The 24,606-nt window shown below is 37.5% G+C and overlaps 3 protein-coding genes across 7 annotated transcripts in view; 1 reads left to right on the forward strand and 2 right to left on the reverse strand.

Annotated features, from left to right (window-relative positions):
* Positions 1 to 1,126: 1,126 nt before the first annotated feature.
* On the reverse strand, positions 1,127 to 6,195 carry im:7136398 (schwannomin-interacting protein 1). The gene is made up of 7 exons (XM_048178427.1): positions 5,812 to 6,195; positions 4,408 to 4,640; positions 3,894 to 4,024; positions 3,725 to 3,812; positions 3,506 to 3,619; positions 2,141 to 2,261; positions 1,127 to 1,745 (listed from the first exon to the last, which is right to left on the reverse strand). The coding sequence occupies exons 2-7, from the start codon at positions 4,603 to 4,605 to the stop codon at positions 1,645 to 1,647; spliced, it is 753 nt and encodes a 250-aa protein (XP_048034384.1). The 5' UTR covers positions 4,606 to 4,640; positions 5,812 to 6,195; the 3' UTR covers positions 1,127 to 1,644.
* Positions 6,196 to 6,395: 200 nt separating this feature from the next.
* LOC125260179 (flavin-containing monooxygenase FMO GS-OX5) lies at positions 6,396 to 15,662 on the reverse strand. Its single transcript, XM_048178419.1, has 8 exons — positions 15,244 to 15,662; positions 14,804 to 15,038; positions 12,117 to 12,255; positions 11,250 to 11,389; positions 10,893 to 10,945; positions 10,621 to 10,745; positions 8,447 to 8,764; positions 6,396 to 8,356 (listed from the first exon to the last, which is right to left on the reverse strand). Exons 2-8 carry the CDS (start codon positions 15,016 to 15,018, stop codon positions 8,024 to 8,026), a joined length of 1,323 nt encoding a protein of 440 aa, XP_048034376.1. The 5' UTR covers positions 15,019 to 15,038; positions 15,244 to 15,662; the 3' UTR covers positions 6,396 to 8,023.
* The window catches only part of si:dkey-175g6.2 (FK506-binding protein 5), a 44,456-nt gene continuing 35,041 nt past the window's right edge, over positions 15,192 to 24,606 (forward strand). For 2 of the 5 annotated variants that reach the window (XR_007182981.1, XR_007182984.1), the window contains exon 1: positions 15,192 to 15,271. Coding sequence is in view for 1 of the 5 variants with exons in the window: in XM_048178370.1 (XP_048034327.1) it covers positions 20,852 to 20,860 (9 nt within the window). In the remaining 4 variants the exon portion in view is untranslated. Of the gene's footprint in view, positions 15,272 to 20,773; positions 20,861 to 24,606 lie in introns of all 5 variants that reach the window. The other 3 variants (XR_007182982.1, XM_048178370.1, XM_048178385.1) reach the window with 3 other exon arrangements.

The following is a 24,606-nucleotide window of genomic DNA, read 5'->3' on the forward strand; positions in this document are numbered from 1 at the left end:
AAGAAACTTAAACATGTACAGGAAGGAGAAACAGATCAAAAGACAAACTTACAATGTGACACCACCAAATTACACATTTATTCTACTATTCCGTACAAATTAATTTTTGCATGTATTCATACACATATACATACATATATATTACTTTAATTAAAAAGAAACATAAATAACAAGTGTAATTTACAATTTCTTCTAGGATTCTTGAGGCACCTTGAGAGGTTCTCCAAAAGGTTCTTCTAACCTGAGGAACCCCAAAACGACGGCAAAGTCACCATGAAATCAAAACTGATTAATATTTTTTTGTGTATTTATTATGATTTATATCATAATATATCATAATATAAATGAATGTGACCTTGTAATTTTTAATCAAAATAACTGCCCCTCCCTCTTGCAGCGACATTTCTTCTCTTCTCTGACGACGTGTTTATTGGCATGAGGGCGGGACAACCTGTCACTCACATGAGATCGACCAATAGCAAACCACAACCATCCAATCAATACCCAATGGACAAAATCAAGCCCCGCCCTACATTTTTTCTTGTTCAAGAAGCCGTTTCACTTGGATATACATCACAATAAAGAAAAGACTATTGCAACTTCCGTTTCATGATGATACTTTAAATATCACTTTTTTAATTTTTAAGTATTACTTTTTATGAATAGCATAATAAACCGTTTTCACAGACTGTGATGGCACGTTTTAACGGTCATCAATATCGTAAATCCTGCGAAGTTTTTTATATTTTCATAAAAAAAAAAAAAAACCGTATATAACACTATACTCAGTATTATATTACCTTTGCATCATATTACAAAAAATTAGTTAACACTGCTGTGAGGGTGATTCTAATACAGCAGCTATGGGAGTGACAGTAAAAATGACATCTTTCTCTCTTCTGACTGCCGTTATCAGTCGCTTTCTATTTTATTTCCTGTTTTTGAAAGTTGTGAAAACACTGTTGTGGAGTTTTTCTCTTGCTATTTGAACAAATGGAAACACGAAAAAATATATTTAATGAAGTTTCTCCTGCTTCTGAGAAACCTGGAAATGTGAAAAGGGTCTATTGTCATAGTTCCACTACTTGCATTTCCAATTCTACAAAAAAAGGCTGACGACTGTGTGTAAAATATAAAATAAATGCTTTATTAAATTATTGCAAATATTTAGCACTGAGATATTCATTCTCATGTATAAGTATGATACACAGGAAAGTTGTAAGGCACATTCATATGACAGCATAATTCACACTGTTTATATTCTTATGACGATTACATATACTGTATTTCAATGGAATGCTTAATGTAACGGATGATTAATACATCACAGTTATTGATCACATATGGCTTTAACAGCAGCTTATTATATTCTCTATTAACAGATGCAAAATTAAACCGTAAGTGACGAGACATGAATCAGAGCCATTAGGGTTCGTTGTTAAGGCACTTTTTTTCACAATAAAACTTGTGACTATAATCAATGACTCACATTTTAGCAAAAGTTTCTTTGAGGGCTACATTTCTTCAAGAACAAACAGGATATTCTGGCCTTGTTAGTCCACAGGATGAGTAACAGTAAATGACTGCTTTCAGAAAGTGCCAACGTTGAACTGCATCTACGCAGTTGTTGCAAACAACAATTGTTCACAATGATGTCATATCCTGTACATCCAGGAGCAAAGCATCTTGCTTAGTCCGAAGGTGGTCTCGTACTACAAGATGTTTTACCAGTTCTGAGCTCAAATCTAAAAGCACAAATCAAATTAGTGTATGAGTAAAAATTGATGTCATTTCAAAAGTGTAAAAACATTTTGGATATGAGTTTAAAGAAGCATGGAAATTAGGTAACACCTTATTTTTAAGGTGACGTCTACATGTACTTACTATAGTAATAACAGTAAATTACACAAAATTACAAGTAACTAAACCTAAACCAAACCCTAAACGTAACTTTATAGTAGTAAGTACATGTAGTTAATTACTATTACTCAGTACTAATATAATAAGTACAATGTAACTACATCGCCTCAAAATAAAGTGTAACCAGAAATTATAACACATTTGTGAGTCTCATTTTTGATTGAAAATGTTGTTGTTGCAGTTAAACGATTGCAGATTGTATCTTTGAGGAAAAAGATACCTTGAATGTCTTCATTCAGTGAGGCCCTGAGCGCATTCAGCTGCAGTAAAGAGCATGTCTGCAGATCACTAAGGCTAAGAATCTTTCTTCTTATGTTCATGTTACTGTGGGTGGCTTCTTGCTGAAAATAAAACAAAAATATGCAAAAAATAAATACCAGAGAAATGAATGACCACCAGACAGTCACATAAAAAACACACACTGGATTAAGTTCAAATAACATAGAAATCTTACACTCACAGAGTACAACAGCAACATTCCTGAAGTGATTTTCTCCATAGAGAAACAGATTTTTAATGATTCTGTATAAACCTTTAAATAAATTATTACTTTTTTTCAGCAAGGATGGTTCTCAACCTTTTTGACTCCAAAGCCCCTTAATATGAAGGATTAATGATTATAATAATAATTAAAAAAAAGTTTTACACACAATTCCTGCCTGATGAATTTACTATCTGATCAGACAAGCAGTTTAGAAAACAAATGGAGGGAAATTCCAATGGCGTTTTATGATTTTATAAATTTACATGACTTTCCCCCATGTCTAGAAATCGCACATTTATTAAAAAAATATATAAATAATTTTAAATCATCTTGAGGTCCCCTTGAAAGTTTGCTGAGGCCCCCTAGTGGCCCCCGGGTTATGAACCACTACATTAAATTCATCAAAAGAGACAGTATGTTCCAGAAGATTCTATTTCAAATATATGCTTTCTATTAGTCAAACTAATGTATCACAGTTTCCACAAAAATATTAAGCAGCACAACTGTTTTGAAATGTTTCTTTAGCACAAAATCAGTATATTACAATGATTTCTGAAGGATCATGTGACACTGAAGACTAAAGTATTGATGCTGACAATTCATCTTTGCATCACAGGAATAAATTATATCTTAACATAGATTACAAAATAGAAAACAGATATTTGAAATAAAATAATATTTTACAATAATACTCTTTTTATTGTTATTTTGATCAAATAAATGCAGACTTAGTGAGTGAGACTTTCTTTCACAAAATATAGATATAATATAGAATTCAAATGAAAGTTTGTAATGTGAATCATCCCAGAGCTAGTTGATTTGATTCATGACAGGAACTCTTTGTTAAAAATTTTTTAAAGAAAATTAAAGGGAAAAATACTTCTGGAAACAAGGCCACTTTTCTGTCATCATTTACTCACCTGTATGTCATCCTGTCTAGTGGAACACAAAAGCAAATATCTTGAATGATACTTTTATGGTGCTTGAAATTTTCAGTACCCATTACAAGCTCCATTTTTTACAAAAAACATCTCCTTTTGTGTTCCACAGAAGAAAGACAGACCATACTCTTGGGTGAACTATGCTTTTGAAACCTCTCACCTCTTTCTCTTTCTGTTCGGCCCATAGCTTGTCTCTGAGAGCCCTGAGTGCTGCTTTCACTTCCTGTTTTAGCCCCGGAGAGCAACTCCCACGTACCTCCACCTCACATGAGCTCTGAGGATGACAAAAACATAATGCCTTTTGCAACCTCATATATCATGACCTGAGATAGAACTTGAAAAACTCAGGTAAACTACTATCACGACTCTCAGCACCCACCTCTTTGCTAGATGCCCCTTCGTCATCCTCCCCCTCACTCTCACTGTTGTTGATGAAACAGAGCTGAAGATTTTTAGGGCTATTAAATCTGTTTAAAACACAGTGCACATTTGAATAGAAACATCAGAACAATGTATCTCGACATTATGAACCTGCACATGCGTAATACCGTGACGTTATGACTGGAACACGACAGGGACTGTAGTCGTTCTCATCTGCCCATGGCTCCCGGTGGAGTGAATGGTGTTTTGACCCTGTCCAGCATCCAAGTATTCTGTCTCGCTCTGATAAACCTAGACTCTAAAACACAAGGAGGTCTCTTTTCTCAATAGTTGCAGTAAGTATTATATATATAAAAAGATCAGATTAAGATTTTTTAATGTTTCTGAAAGAAGTCAAGAATTATCAAACAGTTTCTTCATTTGGAAACCACCATCTCTATATATTAAGGAGTTTGGGATAAGTAAGATAAAAAAAAAAGAAATTAGAATTTTATTTAACAAGTATGCATTAAATTGATCAAAAGTGACAGTAAAGATATTTATAATGTTACGCAAGTTTTCTATTTCAAATAAATGCTGTCCTTTTGAAATATTCATTGAAGAATCCTAAAAAAAATGCATCACAGTTTCCAGAAAAATATAAATATTTAGTGTATATATAAAGTCCAGATAAAATGTTACCTCTGCTTTTTTTCTTCTTTCCTCTTCCTGCCTTTCTAGCTCTGCAATCCGTAAACTTAAATCCTCCCACTGCATGATGGGTAGGTCGTGATCACCCAGGGGGGGCTCTTCACTGTTCTGTTTGGTCCCCTGGCCAGAGGGTGAGGGGTCATCTGTGGTCCTCTCATAATGCCTGTCGCTGTCTGGATTCTCCTCCATCCGTTGGAGAGTGGTGTTAGTCCAGCACAGACAGGCTAAAAGCACATACATTTAAAGTCACAAAACGATAAATATAATCAAGTAAAAAGAATTAAGATCATTTCCAAAACCTTTCCAAATCTTTCATAAAGCTAAATTATTTTGAAAGATTTTTGGGTCAGTAAGAATAATGTTTTTTTAAAGTCTTTTATGCTCAACTATGCCACATTTATTTGATCAAAGTAATATTGTGAAATATTAATAAAATCTAAATAATGGTTTTCTATTTTAATATATTTTAAAATGTTTTATTCCTGTGATGCAAAGCTGAATTTTCTGATCCTTCAGAAATCATTCTAATATGCTAATTTGCTGCTCAAGAAACATTATTATCAATGTTGAAAACAGTTGTGCTGCTTAATATTGTTGTGAAACCAATATACATATTTTTTTCAGGATTCTTTGATGAATATAAATTCATAAGAACAGCATTTATTTGAAATAGAAATCTTTTGTAACATTATAAATGTCTTTACTGTCACTTTTGATATTGTGTCCTAAAAAATGTATCTGACCCCAATGGTAGGCTAGTGTATGTTTGGATAGAGTTACGACGAGTTAGAGTTACAACAGGGTTGACAGTTTTATAGCAAAATTTAAATTTAGCAATCAAACTGAGCATATTTCCTAACACAGCTAGGAGAATTTGGAAACATGGCTGGGGACAAGCCAAAAGACGTCCTCGCGTGAAGACAAAAGGAAAAATACATTTACCACACTTTTGTTTATGTATAAAGTTACATAGGCTACAAGAGAAAATGCCTGCATTAACACGTACTAAAAGTAGCTATCTGTTCATTGTTCGTGTCATTGTTTACACACCACGATGGACAAAATGAAAAGACCCTCCAAATAAGACACTAAGGTATTTAATTTCATTTCAGGCCTTTAAAGGAAACCCATGCTACATTAAAATTCTTGTTTTCAGAGAAAACAACTCCAGCAAACTCAGTTGCCCAGTCACATTAAAGCAGCTTTTCCGTTTGCTTCGTGACGCATGACTAATACGGGCATCTTTACAAACAAATCATCAAGATATTTTTTTTTCTATCAATCATACACTTTATACTTAATATTACAAGTGACAAAGTTGGATCGTATTGCGGCTGAGCCCCTCCAGTTCCTGTTTTCTTTTCTGGAAGATGTTGATGACATTAATTCACTCACCTTTTATCGGAAAACTGAGGTCGACATCGCGACTGTCACCTAAACTTCAATGTATTTACACATTACGCTCAGTTTAATGAATTATTTCTCACTACTTCAATCCTTCCTCTGCTGGAGAGGAAACACCCCTTTGGCTTTCCCTTTCCTCCCGCCCTCCGTCCGTACTACTTCTCCTGTTTTCTTAAACCGCAAGTTAAAGGCGACTTTTTATCGACGTCAATCTTCTGAACTTGTGGAGTCAGTTGCTTCTGTTAAAGTTTGAATTGCGCGAATGTTTTGTATACTGTTATAGTGACAGCTGGAAGTGCAGATAAGACTGTTTGGGAAGGGTTGAGAAAGTAGGTGTCCGATTTCACATGTTGGGAGATGAGGACTGCGAGCAGATGGGAAAGTCTGCGGGACTGTGTCGTGTTCACACTGCTGATGAAAGCTGTGATGCAATGCTTCAATTATGTAGAAAATCACATCCCCTTAAACCCTAACAGAAACTTCACATCGCATCGCTATGTAAATATTTAAAAATTCTGGAGGAGCTGGAGGTTGTTGATTTGCCATGATACAGTGTGAAAGCAGTGAACTAAACATTGAAAAAACATCAGAAATAATTTTATTTTGCAGGATCATACAGTAAAAAAGAAAATTAAAAATCAAGTTGCCATCAAGTAAACAGTAAATATTTTACACTATCAACAAAATGGTTTCACTAAAAGATTATGAAAAAAATATTTATGCCAACATTTCTTTTCTAGCAATATTGGCCTTTTAATGAGACCAAATTATTTTTTATAATCTCTGGAGATACCTATAGACAGAAAAAAAAGGAGTGTTATGTCATTGACCCATTTACGTACATATGTATATAGGTCAGTTAAGGCAAATTTTCCCCCTAATGATTTATTTATTTTTTTTAGTCAGGATCTATTAAGTGAAGCTAGTGTATTACTCGTGGAGTTCATGCAGCTTGTATGCTGTCATTAAAGCAAAAGAAAAATATAAGATTTTCAAATCAAATGTTTCAATTTAACTTCAGTCAATGCTATTATTTTATTTCTGTTTGTTATGCTAATAATAAAGGAAAAATATGACACACACACCGGCCACTTTATTAGGTACACCTTGCTTGTACAAGGTTGGACATCATTTTGCCTTCAGAACTGCCTTAATTCTTTGTGGCATAGATTCATCAAGGTGGTGAAAACATTCCTCAAAGATTTTGGTCCATATTGACATGATGAAACCAGCTTGAGATGATTTGAGCTTTGAGACATGGTACATTATCCTGCTGGAAGTAGCCATTAGAAGATGTGGTCATAAAGAGATGGACATGGTCAACAACAATACTCAGGAAGGCTGTGGCATTTAAACAATGCTTAATTGGTACTAGGGGCCCAAAGTGTGGCACAAGCCTGAACCGTTGATACAAGCAAGGATGGATCCATGCTTTCTTGTTGTTTATGACAAACTCTGACCGTGCCATCTGAATGTTGCAACAGAAATCAAGACTGATCAGGCCAGGCAATGTTTTCCCAATCTTCTATTGTCCAATTTTGTTGAGCCCGTGCCAGTTGTAGCCTCAATTTCCTGTTCTTAGCTGGCAGGAGTGGCACCCGGTGTAGTCTTCTGCTGCTGTAGCCCATCTGCTTCAAGGTTTGATGTGTTTGCATTCAGAGATGCTCTTCTGCAGACCTCAGTTGTAACGAGTGGTTATTTGAGTTAGCGTTGCCTTTCTATCAGCTCTAACCAGTCTGGCCATTCTCCTCTGACCTCTGGCATCAACAAGACATTTTCGTCCACAGAACTGGATATTTTCTCTTTTTCGGACCATTCTCTGTAAACCCTATAAATGGTTGTGCACTGAAATTCCAGTCGATCAGCAGTTTCTGAAATACTCAGACAGGCCCATCTGGCTCCAACAACCATGCCACGTTCAGAGTCACTTAAATCACTTTTCTTCACCATTCTGATGTTCAGTTTGAACTTCAGCAGATCATCTTGACCTTGCCTTATTAGCTATTTGCATTATGGAGCAGCTGAACAGGTGTACCTAATAAAGTGGCCAGTGAGTGTATATTAACTTTGATCGCTATATTTTTGTATAATTAAGAATTATTAAGAGAATTTTCTTCATTCAGTTTTTATACAGACTTTCTTTTCCTCTCAGATATGACAGCAAAACGGTAATGCAATTCATTTGTCCTCAAACTAGCTAAACTCAATCAGTCTGTTCTGGTGAAGCTTCCAAAAGCTCCCACTGTGTGGCATCAATGAGCCTATAGTTGATCTGTCTGTATTTCTGTGGGTCTTTCTTCCTCTGCCTGCCCACCTCTTCATATAGACTCTTAAACACTGGCTGAGGTGGTGTGAATCGGGCTACCCTGGCCAGATCCAGGTAATAATCCCACTGATCCTTGTCCAAATTGAGCAAGTGCTTCACCTGCACACCTGTGTCTAGTTTTTTTTGCATCTCTCTCTGCACCTCCTTCTCCATCTCTTCCTGAGTGGGCAGCTTTACCGAACCCTCCAGGACAGCTAGAGCAAACTGAACCTATGGATAAAAATGATAATGTTTGAGTGGGAATGAATCACATTCACTATTCAAACAATTCAAACCATCCAGTTTTTCCTCTCTGCTCACCTGACAGTCAAAATGTATGAAAGGGCAAATAATTTTGCTAATGCCAATAAAAAAAATTGACGGGAAGCCAGGAGGCAGCAAGTACTTATAGAGCGGAGTCACAAAAAGATCCTGTACGTCCAGGCCTAGCTCTGATGGACAAAGGAAAGGGAAGTTAAAGTTGTATCCTGTACAGAACAGAAGAATATCAGCCTGAGTCACTGATCCATCCTGGAACTGTAAAGATCCATCCTCCAAGACCCCAACAACAGAGGTAGCCTGCCGGATACCCAGAGGCAGAGGTAAGGACATAGTTGGTGTGTTATGACTTAGAATCACCTAAAATGAGAAAAAAAAATTGTGGATGAGAAAGAGAGAAAACAGATTCACTCAACTCTCAATTGTTAGCAACGAGGCCAGCTTCATTTTTTATTCCTTACAGATACTAAGGCCAGTTCAAAGTAGATGGATAGGATTGACAAATGAAAAACAAAATTTGATTTAAAGGGATATGGCAATCAAAAATAACATTTCTGTCATTATTTATTGACCCACAAGTTGTTCAAATTTTCCTTTGTGAAACTCAAAAGGAGAAGTCATGCTGATGCAATAAAAATGCACGGTGGAAGGTTTAAAGTGACAATGAAACAGATGCTGTGACAGATCTTTTCTTTATTGTGATACATCGGCGTGTAACAGATTTTTTTTTTTTTTTAAATGTAGGGTGGGGACTTGGTTCTATAGCAATCAGTTATTGATTGGATGTTGAGATGTTGGCATTGCACTCAAAAGTGAAGGCAGATAAACATGAGCTTACAGTATAGTGGGGTTTAAGTGGATTAAATGGTTGAAGAAGTCCTGCATACATCACTAGAGAGAAGTCTATGATTTTCACAGCAAGGCTGAGTTATGAAATTTTGATTAAAAATTACGAGGTCAATTTAAAAAACAAATTGAAACAAAGCATGGATAAATTGTTCACAATAAGATCTATAATCTGCATTTAGAAAATAGATAGTGTGAATTTTCATGTTGACTTTATAACTTGTTAAATATGGATATTTTTCTTACACAAACGCATCACTTCGCTTCAGAAGGCCTTTATTAACCCCCCGGAGCCGTGTGGAGTACATTTATGATGGATGGATGCACTTTCTTGAGCTTCATACTCGTTGGCCCCCTTCACTGCCATTATAAAGCTTTGATGCGTCAGGATATTTATTAATATAACTTCGATTGTGTTCATCAGAAAGAAGAGTCATACACACGCTTAGGATGGCTTGAGGGTGAGTAAATCTTTGCGGTAATTTTCATTTTAAAGTGAACTAATTCTTAAACCCCTGGTTTCAAAGACAAGGTTTAAGCTAGTCCTAGTCTAAAATGCATGTTTGAGCTGTTTTAACTAAAAGCAACTTGCACTGACATATCTTAAAATAAGTCAGTGCCATCATTTTGTCTCAAGATTCACACCAGTAATGTTTTTTAAACATTAAAGACATATTTAATAAAAGACACTTAAAAGTCCTAATTGAACTAAGGCCTAGTCCCTAGTCTAAGCCCTGTCTGTGAAACCAAGCCTAAAATCAGGGTTTTTCAATCAGGGTTATTATTGTTAACTAAAAATAAAAACATTAAAAAAGAAACATTTTTGTTATTTGAAATAAAATAAATGTTAACTAAAATAAAATATAAAAAAAATTAAACTTATTTCAGCTAGTTGCCAAGGCAACATTTCTCATTTTTAAAATTGAAATAAAAATACTAAAAAATTATATAGATATTTAAAAAAAAAAAAAAAGCAACTAATAAAAATGCCAAAAATGCCAGAATTAAATTGAAAACAGAAAATTAAATTGAAGACAGAACATATAAAAAAGAAAACAAAAAATTCTAAATATTACTTAATTAAAACTATAATAGCATATCAATGATACTAAAATAACACTGCTTTGTGCTTTTGGTCATGTTTTGGAGCACAGCATCTGTCATCATTCAGAGCTGCATGAACTGACATCTTTTGTGTTCCACAGATGAAAAGAAAAAAAAAATTGGCTTTGAAACGACATGAGGGGTGAGTGGATAGTGACAGATATTCATTTTTGTGAGACCAACCCTCTAATTCCCAACCAAATAAAGCTGCGCCATTTTAGTATATGTGATACTGTAAAAAAAAAAGAAGAAGTTAAGCCACAAACCTGGGCATTAGCTTGGACTAACTCAATGGAAATGTCCACACCAGATGCTCTGGCCCCCAAGACCACGACGGACTTGTTGGCAAAGGCCTCTGGACAGCGGTACGAGTGGCTGTGTAAGACTTTCCCTGCAAAACAGCAGCGGAAGAAGGCAAAGATAAATGTAAGAAGATGAGAGACAGAGAGAAAAAGAGGAGATGCAGGGGTGTAATGAGACTAATGGTTGGGGCTTTCAGGGTTATGCATTTGTAGTGATCAGTGATCATTTGTTGTACCTTTAAAATGCTCTATTCCAGGAATGTAGGGCAGGTGGGGGTCGGAGTAATGCCTGCAGAAAGAGGAAGGAAATATGAGTCAGTGCTGAGACGCTAAAGGGCTCCTGTGGTCTTCTGAATTCCCTCACAGAAATGCCACATGAATGCATAACATAATACCCATTCACATCACCTCTGAGAGAATTCAGCAAGATAAAAGCCTCTGGGAATATTATAGGGTAAATGAACATGCCACTATTTGAATAATGCTATGCATTTAGAACATCACTGCGAAGCTGCAATTGGAGATTAGATGCAATTGTGTCCATTTGAGCATGTCTGGGAGATAAAAGGACTCTTTAAAATGGCATTCCTCACCCGTTGCAGACGAACACTGAGTCGAATGTCTGCGTGTTCCGGTCTCCACATGTGCGGTGCGAAATTACCTCCCACGTCACAGCTCCCCCCGTCTCCGTCTCCATGGAGACGGGCTTCACCTTTTCCACCGCGGTGTTGAACTGTGAGGACAAAGCAGTCTGTCATAAGCAATATTCTTGCTTCTGTTGGTAAGAAAAATACTAATACTGAGAACATTTCTACTGTGGCTTTGAAGCACACGGGTCCTTCGATTTTTGTAGTGATGCTGATGTCTTTGACTGACAAGCAGAGAGGTCAGTGGCCCCTACAACCCTGATCAATAGGCAATCCGTAATGATCTCAAGTTTCTGGCCACTAGTTGATGAACAATTTTACCCTAATATAGCTTATTCAGAGTTTTATGTAGGTGGACTATGATCATGTTCCAGCAATTGTGGGAAGAGACATCAGTAAATACCAGACTTTTTGAATGATGCATTGCTTTCTCAGACTTAGAATACATGCACACATGCCAAATAGCCTTTGTCACCTGATGATTTATTCATATTGTATGTTAAATGCCACATTGTGTGAAGAAACATCACTATTAATTTTGTTAGTACCTCTTATACAAAATGTTTTTCTCATTTTAATGGAGTTTCATCTGCTTACTCAATACTCAAATATCGAGGGACATTATGTTTAGGACTGCAAAATATACAGTCATAGGAATGGTGATAATTTGGTTTATAACACTCTGGATGGTTTATCTCCTGGTTTAGGCTTCTAAAAAAATGAATAGTCAATCCACATTTCTTGCACTGAAAGAATAATTTAGTAGGATACTGATTAAGTTTCATTACAAACATATTAAAGACAAACACACACCTTGATATGACGGGCAATATCATAACTCTCACAGTATTTTTCCAAATACCGCTGAACCGATGTATGGTGCAAAAAAGAAGGCAGGTGGTCATCAAAGGGAAAATCAGGGAACATCATAACCTCCTTAGGCAAATTGGTTCTTTAAAACAGATATGAGATTTTATAGTACATATTATAGTACATTTATAGTTGCATAAACATTTGACACAAATGAAAAACAAATAAATTCCCTGCTCAATATATATACAGTATCTCTCCTCACATTTTTTGTAAATATTTTATTATATCTTTTCATATTACAACACTGAAGAAATGACACTTTGCTACAATGTAAAGTAGAGAGTGTACAGCTTGTATAACAGTGTAAATTTGCTGTCCCCTCAAAATAACTCAACACTCAGCCATTAATGCCTAAACCGCTGGCCACAAAACTGTGTACACCCCTAAGTGAAAATGTCTAAATTGGGCCCAAAGTGTCAACATTTTGTGTGGCCACCATCATTTTCCAGCACTGCCTTAACCCTCTTGGGCATGGAGTTCTCCGGAGCTTCAGAGGTTGCCACTGGAGCCCTCTTCCACTCCTCCATGACGACATCACGGAGCTGGTGGATGTTAGAGACCTTGCGCTCCTCCACCTTCCGTTTGAGGATGCCCCACAGATGCTCAATAGGGTTTAGGTCTGGAGACATGCTTGGCCAGTCCATCACCTTTACCCTCAGCTTCTTTAGCAAGGCAGTGGTCGTCTTGAAGGTGTGTTTGGGGTGGTTATCATGTTGGAATACTGCCCTGCGGCCAGTCTCCGAATGGAGGGGATCATGCTCTGCTCATTCATGGTTCCCTTAATAAACTGTAGCTCCCCAATGTCGGCAGCACTCCTGCAGCCCCAGACCATGACACTCCCACCACCATGCTTGACTGTAGGCAAGACACACTTGTCATTGTACTCCTCACCTGGTTGCCGCCACACACGCTTGACACCATCTTGGTCTCTTCAGACCACAGGACATGGTCTGATTCCATGGTCTTCCATTAATCCATGTCGTTAGTCTGCTTGTCTTCAGCAAACTGTTTGCGGGCTTTCTTTTTTATCCTTCTGGGACGACAGCCATGCAGATCAATTTGATGCAGTGTGCAGCGTATGGTCTGAGGACTGACAGGCTGACCCCCCACCCCTTTAACCTCTGCAGCAATGCTGGCAGCACTCATATGTCTATTTCCCAAACACAACCTCTGGATATGACGCTGAGCACGTGCACTCGACTTCTTTGGTCGACCATGGCGAGGCCTGTTCTGAGTGGAACCTGTCCTGTGAAACCGCTGTATGGTCTTGGCCACCGTGCTGCAGCTCAGTTTCAGGGTCTTGGCAATCTTCTTATAGCCTACGCCATCTTTATGAGATATAGAGCAACAATTCTCAGATCCTCAGAGAGTTCTTTGCCATGAGGTGCCATGTTGAACTTCCAGTAACCAGTATAAGAGAATGAGAGCAATAACACCAAATATAACACACCTGCTCCCCATTCACACCTGAGACCTTGTAACACTAACGAGTCACATGACACCGGGGAGAGAAAATGGCTAATTGGGCTCAATTTGGACATTTTCACTTAGGGGTGTACTCAGTTTTGTGGCCAGCGGTATAGACAATTATGGCTGTGTGCTGAGTTATTTTGAGGGGACAGCAAATTTAAAATTTTCACTGTTATACAAGCTTTACACTCACTAATTTACATTGTAGCAAAGTGTCATTTCTTCAGTGTTGTCACATGAAAAGATAATAAAATATTTACAAAAATGTGAGAGGTGTACTCACTTCTGTGAGATACTGTGTATATATATATATATATATATATATATATATATATATATATATATATATATATATATATATATATATATATATATATATATAAACATCTTAAACCTCAAGTGGTTTGCTGGTCTGTTCTGGCAGCTTGGTCAGGTCTGTCTATTGCTGACTTTGTTTTGTTAGTGTCCACTTATGAATAGAGGAGATCATTTTGTGTTAATTTGCTAAACAGGTAGTAGAATATTATTTTGGTAGGACATTTGCTTCAAGACACCATGAAATCAAAATCGATAATTCTTATTTTTTTTTTTTTTGGTAATATTTATTATAAACGTTTCATCTGTGCACATCATTATTTTATTTTTTTAAATTGTAATCTTTTTAATCTTTAATCAAAAAAACGTCACCCCAATAGTAAACAACAACAATCCGATGATTCAATCAATTCCCGATGGACAAATTCAAGTCCTGTCCTACGTTTTATCTTGTTCGAGAAGTCGTTTCACTCGGATACACATCACAATAGGGAAGAAAAGCAGAGGAGCTTGACATTCAGCACCCCTCTGGACATAATGGGTAGAGTTTGAAGGTACAGCCACACCCTGACCCTACCCATAACCCTATCCCTAAACCTAATTTAGGTCAAGCTCCAACCATCACATTCAGAAAGGGGGAGCTGACTCTGCAGTAAGCACCAATTGAAGAAAACACTATTGAAACTTCCATTTCATGGCTACTTTAATAGGTTCAGCTTGTTAGTCTGGGAGATCAGACAAGCTAGACTAACCTAAACCACCCCAAGTCCTGAAAACCACAAGGTTTAAGATGTCTTTATTCTCGGCAGGATTATGGACAACTTATTGCTCTCTAACGTTACCTGAGGTCCCTATACATACTGCTGTGGATGGGATACCCATTGTCATATGTGCCAACTCTTTCCTCATAGAACCAGGTCCCACCCAAATGATCAGTCATTTCATACACCACGGGTGGATCAAAGGTCTCGGGCCTTGACAGAATGTGTCGAGCGGCGCAAAGCCCTGCCGGCCCAGCCCCTATCACCGCGACACGAGCTCTACTCCTCAGCTCCATTCTCCAGAGCTACACGAAAACTGAAACAGACACGGAAATAAACAGACAATAATAAATAAAGTTTCAGAGTGAAAAAGCCAAAAGTATTCTACATTCCAATGTTACATAATTTCTCGTAATTTATATAAATAAACAATAATTATATTTTCCTGACGTATGTGCGCATGCGCTTTGTCGTTCTTTATCAGCATACCTGCAGGTCTCATATGAGTCAGAAGCAATTACCTGTTCTGGATCGGAAAACTCACTGCCGGTAATCACTCACACACACTACACACAAAGCTGTTTACTGCGGAGATTTAGCGAACATAATCCCCCATTTTGAAGGCCTTTCGAAAAGAAATGCTTGGTCACCACAACAGTTGAATAATGTGTCACTAATGTGAACTTCGGTCATGTCTTTGAGTCAGCTGCCTCCAATCAATGTGGATTTCTCCTCTGTTGTTTGCTGTGGGACGGCTGCATTGGCTGAAAGGAAAATCTTCCGGCAAGCTTACTTTATAACTGTCAGTTCTTATCAGTAACGAGACACACACTCTCACTGTATACGCCACTGCCAATTCTTTAACAGTTTCACTATACCAATACCGTTACCAACACATTTCCCTCGTTTCTTTTTCTAAGTAATGATCTGACTGGCTGTAAAAGGGGGGCGGATGATATAAGCGCGTGCAATGAATTCAAAATAAAGGCACATTCACTTTCACTTTCACTCAGTCACTTTTAAAGCTACTTTATCTAAAAACTCGATTAAACAGTTGATGTACAAATCTCTGAAACTAAGAGAGCGGTTTCTTGAAGTACAGAGTTTTATGAACCACCCAGTTTACTCTTGGGTAGCTATAGTTATTGACATCATGTCAAATTTGTTTATTGGTTTACATCAAGTTTAAGTGTTTTACAGCAAGTGTTCTGATATACTATGATGTTTACATGGTACTTTCAAAGAATACCATGGTGCCTGTTCAAGAAAAAAGTACCTTTGTACTTTTTTTGTTAGTTTATATTTGTACAATAAGACACTCTTTGTGAATTTACTGTATACATAGCAAGATGTTGCAGCAGGAGTGTCGCTTGATCCAGTGAAATACTGTGCCCCAGTAAAATATAACTGATAAGTTCTTACGATGTACAGATGACCATATACTGACTATTCAATACTGACTGAATAATTTCCCCTGGTAATATTTTGTAAATGAAACACTCTTTTGATGTATCGGGTCAACGAGTTTGCAAAAAGGTAGCAAATCAGCTTGATTTAGACAGTTCACTCACGCACCGAATCGTTTGATTCCTCACTCAGAAATAGCAGTGGGATACTTTATATGACAGAAAATGGAAAAAGGATGCTGGATGAGGTGGTTCTTTACCTAATATCCATTGTAGGAAACAAAATTTATCTTCTATCGCTTCAGCATTGAAGCAGCTCTTTATTGCACACAGTGTCACGGACACTGTACTGCAGGTAAAAAGTATTTATACATATCCATAACATTAACAAAAAAGAATATCAAAATACAGGGACAATTTTTTTTGATAGGGAGCCTGTCAAAGGCTAGAAACACTCCTGGTTGACAGGACAGTATAACTCGGATTGCTTTTTGTTGTGGTGGCTGTTGTTGGGCCCTGTTACGAGTGAGACTTATGTTTTATTAGTTTACTTTATAATTCATAATACTCAATTCTTTACTTTATATAAAAATCCCATAATTACAGAGTACTGTTAATACTGAATTGGATAAAAGCACTGAGTGGAGCAGAAATACTTGAGGCTAAATTACAAAGAATTGATGTTACATTACATTGCAGATCACCATAAAGATTATGTTCAAGTTAATTATATTTAATTAAGTTTAAATTGCATGATTATAATTATGCAGAATTTACTGCAGGCAGTTAGTCTTTTTTTTTTTGGAGTATGATAGGCCTATATTATTCAAGGCCTTTATGAAAACGACTCGGTTCTAAACGTCAAAAACCCTATAAACATATCTCTACATTTACTACTTGTTAATATTGATGTTAATGGTCTGAAACTTTACTGGCTATAAATTATGGTAAGGAAAGGTTGTAGATACAACATCAAACACTAGTTTTGTATGTATACTTTTTGGATTATCTTTTCTGTCAAGTACAGAGTGCTTCTGTTTGCTGCCTCTAAATACCACCCTGTTCTTTTTCCAAAGTTATGCCTTTGACTCGAGTAAACTTGGAGTTTACTGACATTTATCAGGCTCACTGATCCGATGGTGGCATTTTATCAGAGCTTCTCTGGTCTGAATGTCTACAGAGCAGGATGGACAGAGGCCACACAGATAAAGATGATGAGCTTCATTTCTGCAGATCATTGATAGGGTTGTACTAGGGGACATTTACTAAGTTAAAACTATTTGCTCCACAATTATTGTGCATGAATGATTAATCTCAAATAGCTGGATGAAAATAGTCAGCTGAGATTGGAAAATTGTAACACCAGTCTACACTTATGTAGTAAAGGCTCCAAGGCCATTCAGTTTTAGATATTAGCTTTCAGTCTTGTGTAGTGCTCAGTTACTAATACTAGTGATTTGCATTATTTTCCTAGTTATTCACTTCACAATGATTTGATTTCACATTTAGGACAGAAAGGCTAAAGGCCTTGAAGTTGGCATGAAATGAAAATTCACCCTAGTTGCTAAATGCGTGTTATTGTGAACAAGTCATGATGCATGTGTTTCATATTTTAAAAATTGTTTTGACCTCATAATTTTTTATCAAAACATCATAACTCAATCTTTCATGCAGTGAAACGAGAGACTTCTCTCTGGTGATGAATGTCTGAACTTCTCCAATTATATAGTACAATTAAACCCAGCTCTCTTACAATCCACTAAAACCTCACATTCAGGTCTGCCCCCATACAATCAACAACCAGTGGATAGAACCAAGTCCCCGTCTACATTTTTTTTCTTTTGTGATAGTTTGTTTCTCTTGGATGTACGACCATAATTGGGAAGAAAAGATCTTTTTCAACATCCATTTTATCGACTTTAATACCGTAGCCCAGGGATTCTCAGACCTCACATTCCTGCATGACATGAGTTTACACAACATCATTTTCAACTAAAAACAGAAAACTTTTTATGCTTTTTGGTTGTTAATTTACACGTCAGCAGCATTTTGTGGGCCTGAAAATGCAAACTTTTGAAAACAGGTTTCAAAGTGCAAGTTTTTGAAAACGATACCATTATTGTCTCCATGTAAACTACAAAAATGCATATTAGGTGTTCAGTCTATAGGCACGTAGTTTTTCTTTACAAAGTGACATCGCCAACTACTGGCCTGGCATGCATAATACAGCATTTTTAATTGTTTTCGCGGATCCCTGAGCTTGAACCTGAACCTTGAGGGCCAGAGTTGAGAACCCCTGCTATAGCCTCAGACAATCCACTAGCTCAGTGCTGTTCAGACAGAGATGGTCTTATTATTGGGAGTAATGGGTCCATGGCTCTACCATTATGCGTAACGGCTAACTTGGATTACTAGTGCCTAGATAACTAATCACATTACAGCCTTGACATCATTGAATTTAGTTCAGAGTTGCGACAGTCAATCACTGTTTGTAGATACCATAGAAATGAATGAGAAGTGCCATAAACTGAATCATAACTCACGCAATTGTCCGTGATTTCTCTTATAAAACAGCATTTTTTTTTCAGTGTAAACTAGCCAAGAAGCTATTTCCTTACAAAAGCAGTTTATTCAGCATAGTGAAGCCTCTCCTCCATTGACATCCATTTAAAAAAACGCTCTCTTGTCTCCTTCCCTGCGTGCCGCAGCGTTACACATATTCTCAACTTTTATTGCCCCCAGAATATTTTGTTGTATGAATATGTAAACAGTCAATATACCAAAACAGAGAATCTGCTTAAAAAACATTTAAAAAAAAAAAAAAAAAATTGCATTTTAATCAAAAATTGTCCAGATTGGAACGATGATCAAAACATAGATGGAGTAGACTGAGTCCATCAACACCCTAAAAGCTTGCACTGTCCTATACCTCTTCCTGAGTTCGACATATCTCTTGGTAACGTTAGGCAGTTTTGATTTATAATTGCTTTTGAATGTTTGGTGAACATGTAAGCTTTCTCTTGTGTAAACAACTTCTATCCACTCATTCTGGTTTATGCAGATCTTCTTCTTTGCTTGTTTTTGGATTTGGAGATTCTGTACTATTTCAGAAGATCTATAACAGCGCCCCCTACCATATAACAGTGAAAACACGTATTGTCGTCAAATCTTGTCAATGGTGGGAAATTAAATAAAATTTTAATTCTTTTTTTGTGGCATAATCTGTTTGAGATAAACTTACCCCTTACTGTCACGTAAAAACAAACTGCATTTGGCTGCTATACGCTGATTAGGCATCTCTTGTCTAAGTGGGTGGTTTTTGCCCAGAGTAAGCTGTTTTGTGGGCCTTATGGCTTTTGTCAAGGATCGGCTGTGTGTGATTAGTACTTTATTGCTAAAACTTGTGCCAATGTTAATGCTGAAGTCTTGTCATCTCCAGTTTATGGATCACTCCTACTGTACATAATGATCCTGCCATCCTTGTAAGCAGCCCACATCCTGAACCATTCAGCCACCACAATCACATGTCCATACACATATATAACATAAAAAAAAAAACTCAAATCAGGTCATTCTTGAGGATTTGAGTGAATGAGAGCAATGCACAGAGAAAGAGAGATGGAAACATGTAGTTGCATTACAGTACACATTCATTTATAACATGTATGTTTATTTTAGAAGAGGCCATGAAATTTGAATTCGTCTCAGAGGTTTTGTTCAAGAGGTTGTTGATCAGTCATATCCGATGAAGTATTAAAAAAACCCCAAGAGGATGAGGAGTCCTTTCCCACAGGTACGTGGGCCTGGAACATAAAATCATTTTTAATCCAGATAACACATTCTTGTCACATCTCTGGTTTGCATTTTGTTTCTGAAGCATTAATCTTTCCACCTTTCAGATATGTATCAAGATAATGTCCTCAGATTAGGCAGGATTAGCATCAAGCACACATGACAACATTGTACTTAACCTGATTAACCCCACTGGGAAAGATAAACCTCCTGCGTCCACCTCCTCAGTCAATTATGTACTTGACATCCATAATCATTAATGTTATTTACAGACAGCCTACCCCACTGCTGGAGAGTTTGTTTACTTGAAATCCTTTAAAACCAGGTTATTGACAACGTTTTACTTTACTATTAAGAAAGCGAGCAACAACTCTCGGATGCCTAAAACCAGTAAGTACAGTCTTTATTGATATAAAAAATGATTATGCTAAAGGTAATTTGCACAAGATTTTATAATAATTAGTTCTAATATAGCCCATCATATTTAAATTAACTATGAACCAGACAGGAAGTTGATTATAGGTTATAGTTAACGCAGATGCTGTTTTGAACATGCTGATAATTTTGGGATGATTTGGCACTGCCTCCCTCATTTCCATGTTGCACACAGAAAAGTAAAAAGAAATGTAAGAATAAATACAAAAAAAAAATGTTAAAATAAATAAATAAATATGTGTGAGAATAAAAATAAATGAAAGCATAAATAAATGTATATAAAAAAGTAAAAAAATAAAACCAGAATATGATGGAAAAAAAGTACTACATTGTTTTTGTTTTATCAAGTCTTTTATTCCTTTATTTTCCTATTGTTACATTATTTATTCATTTATATGTTTATTTTTAATTTCTGCAGAACTGGGCCTCCATACACTTCAGGTCCATTGTGAAACGTTATGAGCAACAGGTTACAGTTTCCCCAGGAGGCCACTTGATGGCAGCAGTAAGTCACCCTCTCTGGTTTGGCACCCTAAAGTGTGATGACGGGCATTGTGTGTGGTGTTTGCAGTGACAGGCTGTGGGTTGTCGGAGTGGGAGATGTCCAAAAAACCAAATATGATGATTCCTTTCGCCCTCCGTTACGTGCCAATTGGAGATAAGATGTTAGTCTCCGAAGAACGCGAATAAACTCTTGCGGGGGTTCGAATGTCGTCCAGAGGGGGAGGAACGGAGAAAGAAAAGGTGTTTGAGAGAGACAAGACAGCTGGTGGTTCATTCAGCCCACCAGCATACAGTGGCGCGGCCCCCTGATATACATGGCGAGGGGGCGCAAGCAAAGAAAATCGATGACAGGACATGTAGGTGCTTCATTATGTCACAGTGTCCCAAACAAAGTAGGAGACAGTGCAAATCCTTAAAAAGCAGAGAAATGGATCTGTGCTAGTGCAGGAAAAACATAAAATTGAGAAGAAGGGCTAGAGCAGAGGAGGGGGTGTGGGAGACCGAAATAGGGAGAGGCAGAGAAATCGAAAGAATGGAGTGAATCAACCCTATTTTCCCCGAGTCTTTGTGTTTTACATTCAGCGCAGGTCGCTTCCTGGCACTTCATGGTTTCGACCCAGCCGTATGACGCACCGCTCCCAGATGAAGGGGACCTGCTGCTGCTCGGGCTGATAATGATAATAGTTATGATGATAACAGTAATAACCAACTTCCCATGTCGCTCTCGTCCTGCCAGCTGCTTACGTGTTAGGATTATCAGCCGTTCTGACACACTGCAGTGGAGATGCTGCGGTACCCTGGGGCGTGAGCGCATGTGCGTTTTTGTGTGTTCGTGCATAAGTGCGTGCATGTGTATGTGTTTACGTGGTGATGCCCTCAAATCTGTCCCCCTTGCCTCTATTTTCTGTTGATTACACTCTTGCCTGAGGTTGGTGGCCCATTCATCTGTAAGTCCTGTTCTGATGGTGCTCAGGAGTGGGCAGTTACCCACTCGCCCTCTCCACCTTTAGAGCCCCTCTCTGTTGGACTTGTGTATCTAAAGGACAGATAGGATAGGCGGTTTGGTTGTTACTATGTTCTCATTGGCTCTTTGATGTTTTATATAGCTAAATTGATTTTATGAGGAAATGTTTTACCAAAGCAACATGCAACACTTAAATATAAAGGTTCTTTATTGGCGTCGGTGGCTACATGAAGACCCATATAACCTTTCCATTCCACAAAAGGTTCTTTATAGTGGAAAAAGGTTCTTATGATTATTAAAATGTTTTTTACACTAAGAAAAATGGTTCTTTTAAGAACTGTTGACTGAAAGGTTCATCAATGGCAATGGAAACTTTATTTTTGTCAGTGTAGACAATCTCTGCTTGACCACCTTACTAAGTACAATACTAAACACATGTTTCCATAGTAAATAAAGATTATTGAAGTACATTTTACAAGAAAATACTATTCCAAAGAGATACTTGGGTAAAACAATTGCAACCTTATTGCAAATGTAATTTAATAATTCAACACAAGTTGTTAAAATGGATTGTTGGTGTTGTAGCTGCTTGTATGCTTTGTGTTTTGTTTTTAGAGTCTGACTCATGGATAGTCTTTTGCTTCACTACACATTCACAGGTGTTTTTGTCATGTCTCATATGCTGATGACTATGACGCTCTGACTCAGTAACTAAAAATGACATCCTTGATTTGTACTCGCACAAATGCGCAGAAAGGACTTCTGGTCTGAGATCATACTAATTTTGAGGTACGAGGATAAGCAATTAAGTCAATTAGCTGGAAGTTAAGCTTCTATTGATTTCCAAGAATAGAGTCTAAAAATGCTGCCGGTGAAATGACATGTGAACGTACGTTGCTTGATGGCATTTTGTGGCAAGAATGGCTCTTGCTTTCCTAATTAGCTTTCTTTGAATATGTAAATAAGCAGATGTTACTTTTAGTGAGTAGTTAGCTGCCAAGATTCCCAAACAGGTTTAATCCAGAAATTGGAGTGTTAATTTGATCTCAATACAGGTTTTGGGATTTGTTTAGGTTATGTTTCATTGGGAGTTCATATAAAAAATTTAAATCAATATTGAATTATTATATTATGCTCTTATATTACGTCTTTATTACGTCAATTAATCTTGGGAAATACAGATACAAGTCCTTCACAGTGGCCAGAGGGATTTTGAGCCATTCCTCTTCCAGAATGTGATGTGATGCTGGTGGAGGAAAACGTTTTCTGAATTGCTGCTCCAAAATACCCCAAAGTGTCTAGAAAATATATAGATCTGGTGATTCTGCAGGCCATGGAAGATGTTCAACTTCACTTTCATGTTCATCAAACCACTCTGTCACAAGTCTTGCTGTGTGTATTGGTGCATTATCATGTTGATACACGGCACCCCCTTCAGGGTTCAGTGTTTGAACCATTAGGTGCAAATGATCCTCCAGAATGGTTCGGTAGTCCTTGGCAGTGATGCACCCATCAAGCACAGTAGGGAATGCCATGATATGGCAGCCCAAACCATCACTGATCCACCCCCGTGCTTCACTCTGGGCAGCAACAGTCCAGGTGTTAAGCCTCTTTGAGTCTTCTCCTCCACACCATAACTCCCACTGATGTGGGAAAGACAGTGAAGGTGGACTCGTGAGAGAATGTTTCACATTGTCCACAGCCAAAGATTTGCACCGTTGTCACCATTGAAACTGACATTTGGCATTGGCACGAGTGACCAAAGGTTTGGCTATAGCAGCCACACCGTGAATATTGACTCCCGACAAACAGTTTTAGTGGAAGCAGGAGAGTCGAGGTGCACATTTCTGCAGTGAGTTGGGCAGTTGTAGATTTATGTTGTTTTTTTTTTTAATCCAGGTTAATACCTGGACATCCCTTTCAGACAGATTCCTCTTGTGTCGACAGTTACTCCTGTTGGATGTGGTGTGTCCTTCATGGTGGTATGCCGACATTACCCTGGATACCATAACTCTCGATACACCACAATGACTTGCTGTCCTGGTCACAGATTAGCCAACGAGATGCACCACCAACAATTTATCCTCTTTTGCACTCTGATATGTCTCCCGTTATATTGATTGGAATTTTTGTATGTACAGCTGTGCTATTGCTCTGCTAATTCGAACTTCACACTCTGCTCTTAATGATGGAATGTAAAATCAGTGAGGATAGGCCATCAGGCTTTGCATATATAGGCATGAAACCTCCAACACTATATTGGCCAGTGTTTCAGTTTCATTGTCCAACCCATATATATACTGTGTGTATACAGTGCATGCGAAAAGTATTCACAGCGCTTCGCTTTTTCCACATTTTGTTATGTTACAGCCTTATTCCAAAAGGGATTAAATTAATTATTTTCCTCAAAATTCTACAATAAATACCCCATAATGACAACATGAAAGAAGTTTGTTTGAAATCTTTGCAAATGTATTAAAAATAAAAAATTTAAAAAATCACATGTACATAAGTATTCACAGCCTTTGCCATGACACCCAATTGTCTGTAGACCTCCGAGACAGGATTGTATCGAGGCACAGAACTGGGGAAGGGTACAGAAAAATTTCTTCAGCATTGAAGGTCCCAATGAGCACAGTGACCTCCATTATCTGTAAATGGAAGAAGTTTGGAACCAACAGGACTCTTCCTAGAGTGGGCCACCCGGCCAAACTGAGCGATCGGGAGAGAAGGGCCTTAGTCAGGGAAGTGACCAAGAACCCAATGGTCACTCGGACAGAGCT

This window comes from Megalobrama amblycephala, linkage group LG2 (assembly GCF_018812025.1).
Source record: "Megalobrama amblycephala isolate DHTTF-2021 linkage group LG2, ASM1881202v1, whole genome shotgun sequence".
In the NCBI taxonomy this organism is placed as follows: domain Eukaryota; kingdom Metazoa; phylum Chordata; class Actinopteri; order Cypriniformes; family Xenocyprididae; genus Megalobrama; species Megalobrama amblycephala.